The 18,241-nt window shown below is 43.1% G+C and overlaps 1 protein-coding gene across 1 annotated transcript in view; it reads left to right on the forward strand.

The window, feature by feature from the left end:
- PLEKHG3 (pleckstrin homology and RhoGEF domain containing G3) overlaps positions 1-18,241 on the forward strand; it is a 608,515-nt gene that overhangs the window by 438,786 nt on the left and 151,488 nt on the right. The window contains exon 5 of the mRNA XM_086939446.1: positions 7,875-7,975. Within this exon, the coding sequence (XP_086795572.1) occupies positions 7,875-7,975 (101 nt within the window). The remainder of the gene's footprint in view (positions 1-7,874; positions 7,976-18,241) is intronic.

The raw sequence follows: 18,241 nt of genomic DNA on the forward strand, positions 1-18,241 counted from the left end.
CTCGCTCTCCCACTCCCGGGCTTCGCACTGATTTCAGCGTTCACACTATGAAAGGACCGGTGTGTATCTAGGAAGAGCAGGCATGTTGTTTTCGTGTAGGCCCAAACACGTAGGCGTGCCAGTGAATGAACCATTCCTTGAATCAGCGGCAAGCACTTGGAGGCTTCGATCCTCAAGAGTCAGGCACTTCTGGGCAACTAGCGCACCTCACGCAGGTGTGTAATGTTGACGAGCTTGTGTGCGTCAGAGATACTGACATTTCCAAAACAGCAATCTATACCGGCTCTCAGTTTTCCCGGTCCATGACAAAGTAGCTCATCCAATCCAGGCGTTTCCGCAGTGTATTCTTGGACTTGTAGTATTGATTTTAGAAGGGTTTAAACAGGTCTACAACTTCTAGAATACAAAGGAAACAAGCATTGAAAATGCAATAGGTCTTGCCTTTGATTAAGTTAAAGCCGTTGGTATTGTATAGCAAAGCAAATGGCTTTAACTTAAAAGGCAAGATCTGTTGCATTTTTAATGCTTGTTTTGGGGAGTCGCTGTCTCTGTAGAATTTTATTGAGAGGAGTGCTTGGCATTTGCCGCTCGTATGCGCATTAAAGGTGAAACCTAAAAAGGGCTTTAAATCAGATAAAGTTGGTGGAGGGCAGTCTGTGAAAGGGGCATGATCTTGGAAGCAGAGCTATGAATCCTTTGCAAGAAACTGTATGTGTGTACGTGTATAAGATTTCTATAACGTAAACCTGTTTAATAAAGAAAGTGGCTTAGACCATGCAGACTAAAACTATGTACTTACTGTAGCTAACCAAATCTTTCTGAAATCTGTGCATATCTCACGCCTGATCTCCTTCCTCTTCAGCACCCTCTTTTCACTCTTCTACGTCTACATCCTTTCTTTTAATTCCTCACATAAGTATTCAGCAGTTGTGTATCTCTGTCACACTTTCACAAAGAATCACAATTACAAGTGGCACATGTCACCACTTTGCTGTGGGCACTGCAGATACACCAAGGATTGCACAAGCATAACCCAGTGACTGGGGCTGTGAGAAACTCACAGGGCATTAGCTCCAGGGTTCTCAACTGCAAACACCACCCAAGTCATGCAAACTTCTCGTGGCAACTCAGTTCACAGTATGCACGCATTCCAACAAAGTGTGAGATAAAAAAAATTATCAGGATAATGTATTTCCGCCCTTCAACAGTTTCCCATGACTAAAACAAACTTGTCCTTGTGTAAAGTAACTGGTGATTTTGTAAAGTGCTCCAGTACATTTAGGTCGAATTTGCGCTATATAAAAAAAGGAAGGAAAAAACCTCCTCATCCTCTTCTCCCTTCATTCTGCGCATACGTACCAGTGGCACGTTACTGCCTGAACAGAGAGATCAAACGGAGCATGTGCAGAAGTAGTCACATATCGATCACACTGAGCATGCGTACAGTCACTGCGCATGCCAAGAATGGGCGAACAGCAGTGAATCATGCGTATTAAGGGTAAGCAGGCAGGTCGCATTGAGCATGCCCACAAGCCATGACACTGGGTCACAGTCCGCAGCCTCAGAATAGTATCTGATTTCTGTACATGCGCCCTGGGCTCTCCGTTGAGTTCCCAGAGTCTAAACAAAGGAAGAGAGTCAGCAGAGAGCTGTGCCTGTGCGAGAATGGGCATATAGCAGTGAAACATGCGCATTAATGGTGAGCAGACAGGTCGCAATGAACATGTGCATAAGCCGTGACCATGGCTCACAGTCCGAAGGCTCAGAATAGTATCTGATTTCTGCACAGTGGATCTTTGGGGGTCTGTGCAGTGCAGCCAACGAGCCTGAAAAAAAGTTCCACACAGAGGCGTATAAACCCAGTACTTTGGCAATGGCAACTGATAAAGAGCCCCTATTAAAATATATTGATACAATTTACTTCACAATAGATTTCACAATCAAAGCGCAAGTGCTGTGCAGGCGAAACCTAAAAATAAAGGAGTGACCCAAGTCCAGTCCAGCACTAAATTGCACTGCCTTTCGAACAACTGTGCGCATGTAAGCAGGAAGAATCCGTCACTCACAGTGCAACACAGCCAATGGAGCTAATAGTAGAAATAGGCTGGCTTATTGCCATGTGATGAATCTGTGGTGAGCGAAGTTACCTTTTAATGACACTTGAACAAACCAAGGCATGTAGAGGTCTTACCCAAAGTGTCTCTGTATGTGTGTATTAATGTATATATTTTTTATATTTCTAAAAGAAAAGACACAGTATTCCCACAAAGTGATGGGTGAAATGTTAGATGTAGACAGAATCCTCGCGATACGCATGCCATCACCTGCCCAGCCTTGCAAACAGCAGCGTACCACTGCGTGACTCATGTTTAATGCTCTCGCACAGTGACGCCTTGAACGGCTTCCAGTCGATGTACCTTGGGCGTGTGTTTCTTTGAGTGCTGCTGTACCATGAACTTCCCACAAGCCTCTCTTTCTCTGTGATTAAGATGTGGTAGGAGGTGAACCTGAATTCCCACATGTCATAAATAGGGCAAGTTTGTGTTAGTGTTGTTACGCCCTTTGGGCTCTTGCACCAGAGGACAAAAGTCCACACACATCACGTGGAGCGAGGTGGCAGACATGGCACAGTTCATAACATGTGAAAGGAAAAGTAGTGTTGGTTGGTGAGCCATTCTGGCAGCCTACTACCACCATGTGTTTGACTGCAGGGGGTGGGGGGCGGCGGGGGGGGCTATCACGTATCCGAAAAGAGCATTTATTATGCTTGATTCAGCCGGGGAGCTGTAGAGCTCAGTGAAACTGCTTGTGATCTACTGTTACCACTTCTTTAATGTACATTAAGTGGGGTTAGTCTCTATCCTGAGGAGTATTGCTCTCACTGCATGCTGTGAGCTATTTTGTGTATAATTCTGCCTTCCGGGAAGGGCTTCCTCTTGAATGCAAGAGGGACTATTTTACATCTGAAAAGTACACCCCAGTATCACTCATTCTTTATCTTTTCTATGCATTAAATACAAAAGCTATCCTTTTTAATGTGATGAACAGCATTTGTGCATGCAAAACCTGTAAACCGCATTTGTAAGTAGCTGTGTTTACTTGCATTGCACACTAAAGCCATACCTATTGGCTTTGCCAATGCTTGTTTCATTACGACAATGTATTGAACCTTTGGGAACAGCAGGTGAGGCTAAGTGGAGTGAAGGAAACTTTTCAACTCTACAATCGTCTCTGTTCTTCACATAGGGAATCCCCCGAAAATTCCCAGCCTGCCTTGTTCCCTTCTTGGCTCATTCTCTTCCTGTCCCCATTGTTACTTCCCACCCAACGCATCTCTTCAGGGCAGGTACCATGATGATGCTACTAACTGGACTCTTCAGGCCTCTTCCTACACGAGACCTATTGTTAGCTTACAGTGGCCTTAAAGCCTCCCATTGTTTTACAAAGAATGCCTTTTAGTAGTGTGGTTTTTGGACTGTAGTGCTACACAATTTAGTGATCCAAAATCTGTTTTTTTTTTGCATCTGTATTTGTTCATTCTCGATGTATATTGCACATCGTGTAATGCATTATTGTATGTGTGACATGTTTTTCATTAGTAACACCGTATGGTTGAGTGAGTTGAGTTTAAATTATTACTATCCAGGTTGAGAATCCATAAAGGTGAACATTAATTTACAAAGATTAGATTTGGTAATGTGACCACAAATCACACCCTTCTCAACCTTGACGCTGCCTCAGCTTTCTGTTTTTGTACAGTGAATTTCTAGTGTTTTGGTTTTAAGTGCGGGTCTCAATTGGACATCCCACTTAAGGCGGCTGTCTTGGTTGCCTAAGTGGCTGTAACTTTAACCCCGTCAATTGTGGCTGTTCTAGTCATCAGTGAAGATTGTGTAGGTGCTGCCTGTGGCATAGAAGACACTACAACCTGTCTGGTTACGAAAGACATATTGTGGCTTACCAAGAAATAACGGGGCTTGCCGCTGGAATAGTCTTGCCATTGGTTGGCTTTGCTGACGCTCTTATTTGCGTGCTTTCTCTTGGGTGGCTTCCTTGTGTCATCCCGTGTTGGTCCGGCCCATGGAGCAGAGCCTTGTTCCAATTCTTTAATTAGCCGTCTTCTATGCTTTTTCAGCTTGCATTAAGGGAATTGATTTTTTCTTTTTGTTTAAGCGCTACATTAACGTGTTTTCCAGCTGTCTCCTTTGTGTGCTTTTCTCCGCCCCTTCCATTTTGCTGTCTCTCACCCATGCACTTCTCTCCCCTCGCACATTATGTTGCTCTCGCGCCAGTGTGTCTTTCTCCCTGTGCTCCACATGTCTCTTGGTCCTGGGCAGCCTTACCTGCTATAGGCTATAAAGGGAGAGCGGAAAGAAGGGGTCCCAGATGGCCTATGGGCCTATGTATTTTAGGGAAACTTGTGCTGCTCCTGCTGCAACCGGTGCTGAATAGGTGCGATGCCCGTTAATGTAACTATAGAAAAGCCAAAATGTTTTCTTTTTCTTTTCTCTTCTGCTTTTTATATCTCTTTTCGTCTCCTGCACCCTCTTTTTGTCTTTTTCACGTTGTTGCTTTATTTTTAATTCCTCGCTCGCTGCTATTATTTCCATCATTCTTTCTCCCCCACCTCTGTTTCACACCCTTTAAAATATCCCCTTTCGTCCTGACTCCAATAGTTTCCAATAGTTTCATTTGACACGTCACTGTCTGTAATCTCTCCTTGCCCTGAACTGGGAGTCCGCAACAAGCCAGCATATTACAAGTCTGCCATAAGGCTTGACACAGATGCAGTGAAAGCAAATGGGCACTATAACCAAAGTGAAACTATTGCATTGCAATATTTATTTAGTGCTTCCTACCCCATGCGGGCAGTGAGGCACTTGCTTACACGGGTAGCATGGAACACCTTCTGGATGTGTTGTTGTAAGTGCCTTGTCTTTGCTTTGAACCTACTTAGGAAGTGTTTGCATGTTGTCCGGGATGACCACCAAGGTTCAGCTATTGCATGATGGAGAGCAGTGCTTGATGGATGTGTGAGAGGCGCACTGTTTATGGTTTTCAGTACGCTGGCAGGTTTGAATGGCTGTGCAAGTCCCGTAGTGGTGTTTTCTACGATCGTAGTCCACTTGGATGGCTTGCGCACTGGATGTCCATTCGAAGATATTTTGTTTACAGTTTATGGTCCTGAGGAGTTATGGGTTGAAGGAACACATAGACGAGAGATCTGCTGGGATATCATCCCATAGCGGATCGTCCTTGTGAGATGTCAAGAAGCGATGGGAGTACGTTGCTTGTTGTGACTAAGTTAAAGTCCTCCATTGGCCAGCAACATGTGGCTGATCTCTTCAGTTATTCCATGCCTGTTCTGTAGGTGATAGGGGGTTTATTGCTGTGGACTGGAACAGCACTAGGTGATGGACATGGCCCATAGCAGTTTTGTCTTATGTGTGGGAAAGTGTCCAGCAGTATAGGGAAATTATTAGGCAGTCTGTATGCAGTCTACAACCGTCTGCTTGACCACAGTTATGAAATTAGTATTAATGAGGGCCAGGAGGGTACAATATTACTGTAATCGTATTGATAATGTGCTTACTACCACTCATGAGGCATTTAAGCGCTTTATGCCAGGCAGCACACTGCTCCGAAGCCCAGGGTTAATGTTTTTGTCAGTGGTTATTGGGCTAATCTTGGGCCCTTTGGAACCCATTCCATGCATTTACTCCAATTTCAATGTGGTGGGTTCCATTAATAGGAGTTAGATGTGCTCTTTAGTTGGAAGGGACATGTGAATTGTTGGGATGTAAGCAGATAACTTTAAAAGGAGAGGTTGTGATCTTTGAGATAATAATAGGGATTAGGAGGAACGTGCATTTGACTTGGAGCAGGCTGAGCCCAGAAAGAGCAGGCACAAAGAGGAGGGAGAGTAAAGGGAAGTTCATTTGAAATAAAGAAGAAGCAGACATTTAAAGTTTAAGTTCAGGTTCATTTCTATGAGAACACGGAGGAGGCTTTTTTTGAGACTGCAAGCAATTTTAGGACACAGAGCAGTAGTAAGAAGAAATATTATTTGCATGTGAGATAGTGCTCTATTAGATTCTTTTGATAAACACTAAAATCAGGCAAACTGCTTAATCCTTAAAAGGATACTGCCAGACCACTGCTGTAGCAAGAACAGCTAATCCGTTCAAGAGCTGGATGCATAAAGTAGTGACCGGGTGCGTCAGGTAGTGGCTGGGCATGTAAAGTAGTTGCTGGATACGTAAAGTACTGGCTGGGCATGTAAAGTAGTGGCAGGGCACATAAAGTAGTGGCAGGATGCATAAAGTTGTGGCTGGACGCATGTATAGGGAAACTCCGAGGTTTAGGCTTCACTCACAGGCAGCAGTAACCTCATGATTATAGCAATGTGAGAATGTGTTAATGAGTCTGCCTGTTTACCACTTCAGGACCTCGGTACGCCTCAAGAAAATGAGAAGTGAGAGCATTAAGCCCCTCTGTGCACTTGGTTACATTGTTTGGATATCATGAAACCAGAGACGCGCATCCCAACTCACTGCACATCAATTGCACTAACATGTTTTAAATAAAATCTCCGGCAGTGCTGACAAATTAGATCATACAGGACATGATCCCAGAAACCGAAAATAAAATGTAGTTTAATTTGCATGTCCTTCACCGAAGTCTATTCAAAATGATAGTCGTCCATGAAATCCCAGTCGACTAGCTACAACTGGCTTCCCCTGGATCTACAGGAGACATGTTCGTTATAGAACATTAGTCAGGTGAAAAAAAACACGGAAACCAACTGGCTAAATAATAATGCCAGCTGTAGAGAAATTACACCAATGGACACATTAGATACCATTATTCAATTTCAAGCCATAGCCGGGATCTCCAGGCAGGTTATCCTGAACAGCTCTTACATTCTAAGGATGGCTTGAATGTTTCCTTTCCCCAAAGGGGAGCGTTGTAGAGCCATGTCAAGGCAGACCTGTACAGGGTGTTTCAGAAGTACCCTTGTTCAATGTCCCAAACAAAGAAGCGACAGGTCTGTACTGACTGGGAGAAAGGGACCGTAAAATGCACCGATGAGGATGCACAGGGTTCATTGCAAAGCATTTTGGGAGCATAGTAAATATAACAAAGTTACATTTTAGCACTGGAATATGTTTCTTTATTACTCTATTCCTGCACCACTCTCCCTAACAGTATTGTCTTCTTGAGACATATGTACATATTCGGATTGCTTGATTATGTTTTGGCGTGTGAGCCCAATCTTGCTGTGATGTCTGTGTAGTGTTAGGGATATTTTGTGGGCACTTTGACCTTGCTGAGCATCGCTTTTTTTCATAGCAGTCATAATGACATTTTGGCTTATATCGCCAAAACTGCTGGAGTAAAATTCACCTATGCAAGAAAAAAAAAAAGTGCCCAGTGACAGAAAGGTCACCATGTCAATATCAAAATGTGATGGACTTTAGTCCAGCGAAACAGACTTGTATACAGTGGAAGTTTGCATGCAAACACTCTTGGTAAATTGGAATGGGACGAGTTTTTGGGCTCCTAAGAACTTTAAAACGTTTGAGGTGTTTATCCAATTTCCACCAAACCTGACACTAAAGGCTAAAAAACATTAGTACATTCATACAGCCACAAACAAGGCTAAAGGTTTTAGGAAACAACGCACAATTTCAAATGGTAGCTCAGCGTTTATACTCTCCGAAAGATCATATGCATTCTGCTAGAAATTTTAGAAAAACATCAACACATTTAGGTAATAAAATGTGCTTATGGAATTACGCAGCTAATTAAATTTTAGGTAAAAGCCAGCCCTACACACACTAATAAATGCACCATTATTTTTAATTTCACAGGATTACCTTGGAGAAATTATCGACTCTCCTGAGCTACCTATGAAGCCAGAACAGGTCAGCGATCTTTTTGGCAACATTGAGGATATTTATGCATTGAACAGGTGAGTTTTTAAGACCTGAAGATATTTAGCCAGCTGTTTTTTTAGCTCTATTTTAGTGTCTTGAACTGAGGTCGGTACTTCTATGTTTAGTTATTCTATTATTTGATTTCTGTCAACAGTAACGTTTAGTTTGCTCCATGATCTCTGCTTCATGTCTTTAACGATATTATATGATGTATATAATTTTTTAAAATAATTTCTTAGAGATGTATCTTTTTATCAAGTTGATCATAAACCATAAGAAACATTTGTACTTCACGAGTATAAATCCTCAAGTCAAATGGAGTTTTGAAGAAGATCTGCTTAGTACAATCCTCCCAAACCGCGCAGCTTTGTGCTTCGATGCACAGTGCAGCCTTGATGGGCAGCACCCATTAGAAACCCAAACACACCCATCGCCTACTCGCGAAATCGTTGAAAATGTGTCTAAGGCTCAGAAGAGACGGACAAACACTGGCTCCTCATTGTCCTGGTCCATGCTGGCCACCCCTACTTTGTCAGAAAAGAGATCCCTTTCAACTGGACTGTTTACTATATTTGTAGGAACATCTTTTAGTCACCAAGGGGCGTGCTGGGCTGAGAAGCTAATGGCAGGCACCAGTGAGAGCATCTTTCCCCCTCCAGCTCAAACTTCTTGACAGGACCCCATGAAGATGCTTTAAGGTGATGAGATTGAAATGTCTGACTGAACGTTTAGAAGTGTGCATGTAGAAGGTTACAGGTATGCGTTTCAGGAAACTGACCATTTTAAGTTCTCCGTGGCTTTCAAAAGCTGTTCTTTCATGACCTCTGCTTCCGCCACTTTATTGGCTCAGCTCCCTCTGATAATCTGTATGAGCTTGCTTTTTCATTCTGGATGTTATTCTAGCGTTGTTAAAATTGTAGACAGTCGAATGATCACCATACCTATCTATCCAGCTGTATCGAGCATCAGTGTGTAATTAGACAAGGCACAGCCACGCTGGTGCAACCCCTGGAGAATATTAATGACACTTCTATATCACTGCACATGTCAACAGTGTCACCATGTGACCATCCACTCTGTATCTTTGTAACAGTGGTGCGTCTCCCATCCAAGTGTATGCATTTTGACAACAAAATGCAACAGTGGTGAAAATGCTCTGAGAAGGAGCCTCCCATTGCGTCAGATACCACATAGCATTGAATGTAACAGGGTGTTTGTATTATCAGGACTTGTTTACTGCACCATTGTCTAAATCTGAGCTCCTAAGTAAGTGGTTGCAAAGCTACATGGGATACAATATCTAGCAGCAAGACCGTCTCTGTTTAAAGCGATTACACCACGTTTCGTCCACTCACGAAGACCTTCGTGCTTGGGTCTCCATCTTTTTGTGTAGTAAGAGCTACTTCTGCTCAGTGAAAATCATTGTGAGCTACTGAAGGGTAGGCAGTTTGTGCATTTTTATAAGGCACCTCCACACCCAATTTAATTGATTTAAGCCTATTGTCCATAGAGCCAGATACTATAGTTTGAATACATTACTTTGCCTAGGGGCTCTATGACAAGCCTGTCATGTGTGTCAATGAGAGTGTAGATTTTGGGGGATGTATGAACATGGGTATTCATGAATTGGATATATATGTATGGGTGAATGAGAGCCTGTGTCCTGTACTTGTGGCACAGAACATAACTCATCCTAATCAGCGCTGTTTACATGTATAACACAAACATAAAACCATTGTTTTTAAATGGGAGAAATGTAAAGGCCAGAAAGATGTTCTGCAGAAATTCTCATAATACGGAACATTTTCTTTCCTTTTAATTTCCTCCCACTTAAAATAATAGCTGTATTTTTCAGTTATGAATATGGCAACATGTATACCAGCCATTGGCAGTAAGATGCCTGCTGTGTGTAAAGGTGACACTTTAGAATGGGGTAAAATTCAACTGAAGAATTAACTTTATGTTCAAATGTTAAGTTTAATTGAAATCATATAAAATTTTCTCCCATTTCCAAGTGTCACATTTACAAACACCAGGCATCTTTCTCACAGTGGTCTGTAGACACTGTGCTATATTTATACCAGAAGGATACAGCCATTTGTTTAACCACATGGCTGCTGCGGGGATTTTTGCGCTGTGCTGCAGATTGCACTTTTGCTGCAGTTATGACGAGCTCAGCTCGTCATCAGCACACGACACCCGTGGGTGATGACGAGCTGAGCTCGTCATCAGCAGCGAAAGGGTTAAATCGTAGGAATTTAAAGTGAAGAAACATGCTTCATAAAATAATAAGATGCAATTGACCTAATTGAAAGTGGAGAAATACATCAAAACCTAATTTTTCATAAAAATATCGTTCTTTACTTAAAAGGTTTCTCATTTAAAAAAAAATTAAATTACTGTATTTTTCATTTACAAATATAGCACAGTGTCTATTGGCCACTGGAAGCAAGAGGACTGCTGTTTGTCAATACGACACTTTGAAATGGGAGAACATTAAAATGAAGAGTTAACTTAATCATTAAGCTAATGTTTCATTTTCTCCCATTGAAAAGAAATCAGAATCCTCATTTTGTTCTCATCCTCCAATATTGAGTTGATAAGGACTTTTATTTAAGAGTTAAATACCTCAGTGCTTCAGTTTTTCACCTCTGTTCCCTCAGGCTGGCTCATAAATCTGACCAAGCACTGTTAATTATCAGGCATTGATATCTTCAGCCAGATGATGAAAATGTAAAATACACCCGGCTTTCCCTTAACTTTAAAAAGAAAATGTGACCCTGTGCCTATTTAAAAATTATCTCAAGGCTGCGAGCTACTCTGAAAGCATCTGCAAACTACTGATCGCTCATGATTGACTAGTTAGAGCCTAGTATACAGCCTTTGAGTGGAGCAGAGAATACACTTTAACATTTGCTGACAATCTTCAAAGTTTGGTCGTGTCTGGGCACCATATACCTTTATGAGGTAGTTACATACCCTAAAGGAATTAAAAATCTGTCAAGGCAAACCTAGTTTTACAAATTATTTTCAACTGTAGTAAAAAAAGGAATGCAAAAAGATCGATTTGGGTTTTAAGCTCTCAACCTTACTATGGAACTTCCTATGCTTAGACCTCATAAAAATCCCTAGCCTGGAAGCGTTCTCTGTTTGACCAGACTAGTTTTCACTTTTTTGTTTAAAGAATGTCTTCCTTACTTTAGACATTTTTTGCGGACAAACTCCCTACTGTAGGGACAGTGACCGTAAAGGGCTCGATACAAACCATTGTTTTAGCACATATCCAAATAATTAACCACAAGGGGACTTTTTATCCACCAGGCATGAACCCCATCAGCTGTGGAAGATAATAAGGCTGTTGAAGGTATTCACGGAACAATAGTGCTATGATGTGGCTTCCATCAAAACGTAGCATTTCAGAATTATAATTATTTTTTTAAACAAAATCACAAAGAATGACCCATCATTGGAAAAGGATTCTGAACATCCGCTAACCAAATTTAACAGAAAACTTACTACACATTTACCAATAGTTGCCTGTTTGACAAAAGCCCAGCAGTGGCGATTCCAGACCTCTCCTGGACACGACTTTGTAAATATCTTTCGATGTCATAAATATCTTTATTTTTAACACATTAGCAATCTAGACTGCTCACCTGTTTGGCCCTGAAGCTTCCTATTATGTATACATTGATAAAGTGGGGTGAACATTGATTGTCATTTTTCACGTCATGCATAAATGTGAGCACTTCTTCCTACTAGAGAGCTTTCTTGTATAACATTTGTTTAGCATGTTTCTTTAAAACTCAATAAAAATATTTTTTAAATTGCCTGTCATTTGGCCTGATAGCTTCTAGACAAATCTGTTCAGTGTCTATCTACAACCAGATTTACTATCACAAAGGCTCTATTCATTATTGGTAGTGATAATGCATCCACATAAGATCATTGGAATGCTCAAAAATTACAGGCGCATAGCTGGGGCATCTACGTCTGCAATATCTCCTCTAGACTGTTTGAGTCTGGTCAAAGGCCTTTGATAACAATTTGTATCTTTAGATCTTTAACTCTGACTCTACATACTTATGTACATAAATGAGAAACTATAACACCTTAGCTGCTTCGCAAATATCCCTCCCCAGTGCTGCGCTGTCCATTGGAACTAGTGCTGAATGGACGTCCAATAGTCGTGCGCAGCACTGGGGAGGTAGCGCTCGTGACGACCGTTGGCCGTCAGCAGCGCTTAAGAGGTTAAGTGCTCTTTGGTGCCCTCTCTGTGTCCTCTTCAACATGTCCAGAAGTTCATGTTTGAGTGCAGGGTGCCCTTTGGAAGTATAAAGTTCACCTAATACCAATTATACAAATCTGGTAAATGCCTCTATTTAGTATAGTCTTCCAAAATTACTTCTGCAGCACAACATCTGCACTGGAGAGGTCTGTTAGCACTAAAAAACGTTTCCACCAATAGGAAAATACTAACAGCGGATATAGGGCAAATACAAATGTCACACCTGGCAAAGTCCTGATACTTTTCATGCCTTCGTCTGGTCAAGCTTTCTACTCTGTACATAGTTGTTGTTTTTTGTTTATTTTTTTATTTAATTTTTTTGGAGCTCCATATCCCTCTGCAGTGTAAGGTTGCATCATCTTAGAGGATGTGCTGATACAGTTGCTGGGACGTCCCTTTGACGTTCTGGGGGTCTAAGAAGTCCCAAGGTTTTTCTAAGTCCCACTTTCTTCAACATTCTTGAGCTGTTCCTCTTGATAACTTCTTAGGCTCCCAGGACGTCAAGGATAGAACTTCTGGTCTAGGACTCACTTCAGCAGAGGCCACAAGCAGTGTTCAGTCCAGTTCTAGTTGTATTTGGTCAGCTGGTCACTCCAGCTAAAGTGAGACTTGCAGCTCGTTTTGTCCCTGTAGCAAACTGACCCTCCAAGTCCACTTAGTCCTTGTTGCTATTGGGAGCAGGTCCAGCCCTTCAGGACTCCGCACAGGTCACAGAAAGCAGTTCCGTCCTCTTCTGTTCTTCCACAGGTCCAGGTGTGGTCCTAGGACCAAGCAGTGAGGTACCATTTTTCAATAGGCATTGGGTAGGGCGACTACTAGGCACTCCTTGACAAGTTAGTAAATAGTTCTCAAGTGCAAACTTTTCCACTTTTGTAGCACATCTAGTTTGCCAGACTATAAACTTTTAATGATGCACTATTCTTAGTGAAATGTGAGGGCGAATGGAAATTGCTGTCAAAATGTGCATGATGAGCCTTCACGGGGAAGAATATTCAAACAGCCCTCTGTAGTGGGCAGTACTGGCCATTACAGGCCCATTTCCTAGTTAAAGGCCTTCGACTCGGGTCTGGAATGCTGGGGGGAGAGGGGCTTTATGGCTGGCATTTGGAATAGGTCTAGGTGCTGTGTCTGCATTGTACTGTAGATTTATATACCACATATTACTCATGATGAAGTGTTGACGCGGTTGCCAACAGGTAGCATTCTACCCAATGCTGCCAGGGTTTGTAGAGTTGGCTGTAAGTGTTACAAGTATTCATATTTTATGCTGCATTTTTAGAGTTGGTATACAAATTATTTGGATGGAATTTCTAATGTAAAGAAAAGTTGTTGATGCAGATGCTGTAGTTCTGTATCTATTGGCATTCGAATAGAGGAAAAGCTTATTTGCCTATTATTTGGTTGTCCTCTTACATAGTTATGAGATGGAAGTAGTGCTGTTAAAGAATACAGTTCTACATATTTTGGGTAAAAACTTTACAGGCTGAATCTGCGAGTCTGGTGAGATTAGCTCAGTAGGATTTAGTTTGGAAGGTCAAGCAGTATAGAACAAGGGATGTGGGCTAGTATGGATTCAGTTGATAGGAAGTTTTGGTTATGGAGGTAAACCCCATCACTCCTAGATTCTATCCATTATCATTTTTGTCCAAAAAGTGAATGCTTCATTAGTTCTTCCTCCTTCTCTCCTTCAAGACCAAGAGGAGGTCTGGAAAACTTCCAATCTCCCCTTATTTCTTTGCTAACTTGATTCACCACCCTTCCATTTGGTTGATTGGTGTTTTACAGTGATATATAGGAAGATATATTCTGGAAAGGGTTACACCACATATGGGACGATGGCCCCGCAGGTCTGGCACTGATCTCTCCTCTGCCCATGCCAGTCTACCGCTTGAAACTTATATTCCAGTGCCAGTCGAATTACACTCTGCGCTGATCTGTCTTCCTTCTGCCCCTGTACTCTTTGTCTGTCCTATTTGTGCCAGATATGCCACTCGTGTCCAGGCCTGCTTCTGCTCTATTCCCCTGCTTTCCTGATTATGGTACTTCTTTCCTTCCTGATTTTTTTTCAACTCAGTACTTTTTTTAACTAATTTTCTAAAGCCTTAGCTGGTACTTCAGTCTGTAAAAAAAAAATCATGAGCAAGACTTACTCCTGCTTCTATATTAGGGAGGTAATTCCTGTCACCGACACCTCTCTTTCATCCAAGAGCAGTTAAATTCTAGATTGAGAAGTGAAGACTTTTTCGACTACACAATACCTCTATCCACTGCTCTTGCCCTTACCCTTTATCTACCATTTATTTCCAGAAAAGGATTAGAGCAGATTTAACTGTTCAAAGAAAAAAAGCTTTATTCACGCATGCTCATAGGGGGAAGACGAGAAAAGAAAACACTTGCCCTCTTCATCTGATACGTAGGCCCTTATTCCTGGTGGGTTGGACATGGGTGTAGTATTTGCCACAATCTGTAAATACTGTGGGGCCCCAGTGTTTGAAGGGTGTAGTAATTTTCCGTATTACAAGTTTCCCTCTCGAAAATAAGACATTTTATGTTGGATTTATTTTCTGCACCACATTCCACATATACTGAAATACGCCACTGTTAGACATGGCATTTTTGGCGTGGTTTCCCCTGACTTTTTGTCTCTATTTTTGACGCTGTGCTGGATTTCGTTTTTGCTGGTTTAGATGCTTTGGGCACTTTGCCACTGCTGATCAGTGTCAAAGTGAAAGTGCTCCCTGAGTAAATTGTTATTTCGATTGGTTATCCATGATTGGCATATTTGTATTACCAAGAAGTCCATAGTAAAGTGCACTCGGTGTCCCAGGCTTGGTGATTAAAATGCTACTAGTGGGCCTGCAGCACTGATTGTGCCACCCACATGAGTAGCCCTAAAATGGTGTCTCAGGCCTACCACCGCAGTACCTGTGTGCAGTTGCCAACTGCCATGCTGCCCTGACCAGTGTCCACACTGGCCAGGCTTAACCCTTCCCTTTCTATCAACATTGGACACCCCTATAGAAGGCCCTAGATACCCCCCTGGGAAGGGTGCAGTGTATGTGAAAGGTAGAGCATGTACTGGTGCAGGTGACTTGCTCTGGTAGTGAATTACAGCCATTTTCGTTTTTCACTGCTGCAAGGCCATCTTGCTCCATAGGCTTTCATGGGGGATGCTGGCTACAGTGGCTACCAGCATATCTTTCCATAAGAGAAAGATAGGACATAAAAGTCTGGTATCCCTGAACTCAGAATTTGATAAGACATCTTTTAGGAAAGGTGGTTTTTAACTCCTGTGTTTGAGAATAGAACTTTTAGAAAGTGGCTGTTCTCTTGTCTGACCTTTTTGTGTGCCTTGGCGTCTTTGTGAATTAACTGTCTGGTTTGTTTGTGACAGGGGCTGGGGAGCCCCCAGGAGGGTGGGTGAGTCAGCCCTAGGCTGAATATCTGCATCTTGAGTGGTGGGAAGGGATAGCACCTGGGCCTGATTTGGGCTGTGCCTGCCTTCCACAATGCTGGCTCCACCTCCTGCTGGGCGGCTGACGACCCTGCCCCTCTCTCTGAAAGGAGAGGAGAAGACAGAAAAACAAAGTGCTAAGGAACTGACCTGAACTGGTTCTGACCATGCCAAGACATCTCTTCCTCTAGAGAACAAAGGAAGGACTGGTATAAGAAGGGCTACCTAGACTACAGAAAATTAGATCATCCTGGAATCAAGAAGGAACCTCTGCCAAGGAGAAAGCTGGAAGATTGAAGAGGAAGGACTGTCCTGCTGTGTGCTTGTGGACTGACCTGCAGTTGCTTTGCTGCCAAGGAGAGGGGAAGGACATTGCGGTGTCCCCTTGCTTGAAAAGATCTCCTAGGGCCTGAGGAGAGCTGGCCTCCTGTTAGAAGTCCCAGGAACAAAAGGACTTCACCACCCAACTTCCCCCTGAACTATACTGAGTGAGTTCTGCTCTTCCTAGAGTTCTTGATCCAATTGTGGGGCCTCTGGAAGTTGTTGCCTGCTGTTTGGGAAGCTGGACAAGGAGAAAAGAAGACAATCTGCAATTTTCATGCATGGCTCGCTTGCGTAGTGCATCCCCAACAGTGCGAGGAAATTCCCGATGCCGCAAAGATGGAGATAGTCGCTGGGCCTTTTGCCCCTGCAAAAACGGACGCATTGTTTACTTGCGGTACGCATCGCCCCGGTGCGGAAAGCTTCCTGTCGCTGCGAGTATCGTCGCAGAGCCTGCCATCGCTGGGTGAGATCGCCGCACCGCTTGCTTGCGGGCCGCATCACGTCGTTGCGAACATCGTTGCAGAGCCATCGCATCAAGGGGCTGCAAGAGGAGAAGATCGACGCTGCGCCGCGTATCGCAGCTGCACCTGAGATCGTCGCCGGTCCGAAGATCGTCCCATTGTGCCTGTGCAAGACGCTTCCTACCGAACCTGCGCACCGGAATCCATACAAGGTATCGCATCCCTCCCCATACAGACCAGATTCGTAGCAACACGCCTGCTGCATGCAGCGGAACTGTCGCATCGCCTTCCCAGGGTCTCAGGAGTGACGCATTGCTTGTTTTTCAACGCTGCAGCTTCCACTTGGAACTTTTGTCGCATCTACAGGGTACTTTGGGCTAAAAGTGACGCAACTGCGGATTATTTTGACGCAAACCTTAGAACTCTTTTAAAATCATATTCTTCAACTGTGTATGTTGGATTTTTGTCGTTTTGGTCTTGTGTAGTTTATATTAAATAACTTTATTTTTCTAAACTGGTGTGGAGTCCATTTGTGGTGTTTTTTCACTGTGTTACTGTGAGTGTTGGTACAAATACTTTACACATTGCTTTTGATAAGCCTGTCTGCTCGTGCCAAGCTACCAAGGGGGTGAACAGGGGTTATCTAAAGAGTGTATTCCCCTTACCCTGACTAGAAGCAAGGGTCCCTATTTGGACATTGGTTCCTACCTCTGCCAACTAGAGATTGTGATTATTCAACAAACATGATTTTCAACAGGGATCGAAATGTACCACCCTGCTCAGAATCCACCCCTTTAAAGTGCCCAGAGGTTCAAGGCATCATTGCCTGGGCCTTGCACATTAAAAACAGCACAAGTCGTTGAATTTCTGTCTGTAGGTGGAACCTATTCCCCTTTGGGATTGGAAGTTAACTGCCAAGGCCCTCTGTGGTATTTATTCACTAACAATGTACCTGGAGCGTATGACCTCAGATAATGACCTATGATGTGCTTATAGTGTATTACCTCGGTTATGGGCTTATGATGTACCTGGACTTCATGGCCTCAGATGAGAACATAAGATGTGCCTGGATTGCATGGCCTCCGATGAAAACATTGAATGTGCCTGGACTGCATATCCTCAGATAAGAGCATACGATGTGCCTGGACTGCATGGCTGGTGGGGGGGTAAATAGGGCCTGGACCGTGTCGCCTAATATTAGGACGCATCTGTCCCTTTGGGATCTAAAGGATATTTAGGATGGAGAATGGATCCTTTATCTGTAAGTGGATGGCAGCTACACAATGCACCACTGTGTGCTGACCCTCAAAATTTTTTTTTTCTGAACTTTCTGGACATTCTTCCTTAAAACCCTTTACCTTCTGGAATCCTCTCTCCAAGAGTTTGGATCAGCAGTCTCAGTGATGGCTGGATTTGTGGCCCAGGACTTTGCCTTTTCAGCAAACACATCAAACGCAGTGAAACAGGTTCTGGGGATGGGCCACAGGAACAACACGATCAGCCGCTATTTGTGCACATCACCCGAGGCTGTTTAATAAACATCTTGTCAGAGCAAATTAAGGCATGCTCCAAGCTTCTGGGGCTCGCACTAACCAGACCACATTCACAAGATCTACCTAGCAGAATATCAAGGGATCATTCGAGTGTCCTGGAGACACACAGGAGAAAATCTGTGCAAATGTCACCTGTAATGTGAACATTTCAATGATGCTCCAGGCATCTCTAATCTTGCTCAGTACAAACACTTTCTGTCTATTCTTAAAAATGGCTGGTG

The sequence above is a fragment of the Lissotriton vulgaris genome, chromosome 9 (assembly GCF_964263255.1).
Source record: "Lissotriton vulgaris chromosome 9, aLisVul1.2, whole genome shotgun sequence".
Taxonomy (NCBI): domain Eukaryota; kingdom Metazoa; phylum Chordata; class Amphibia; order Caudata; family Salamandridae; genus Lissotriton; species Lissotriton vulgaris.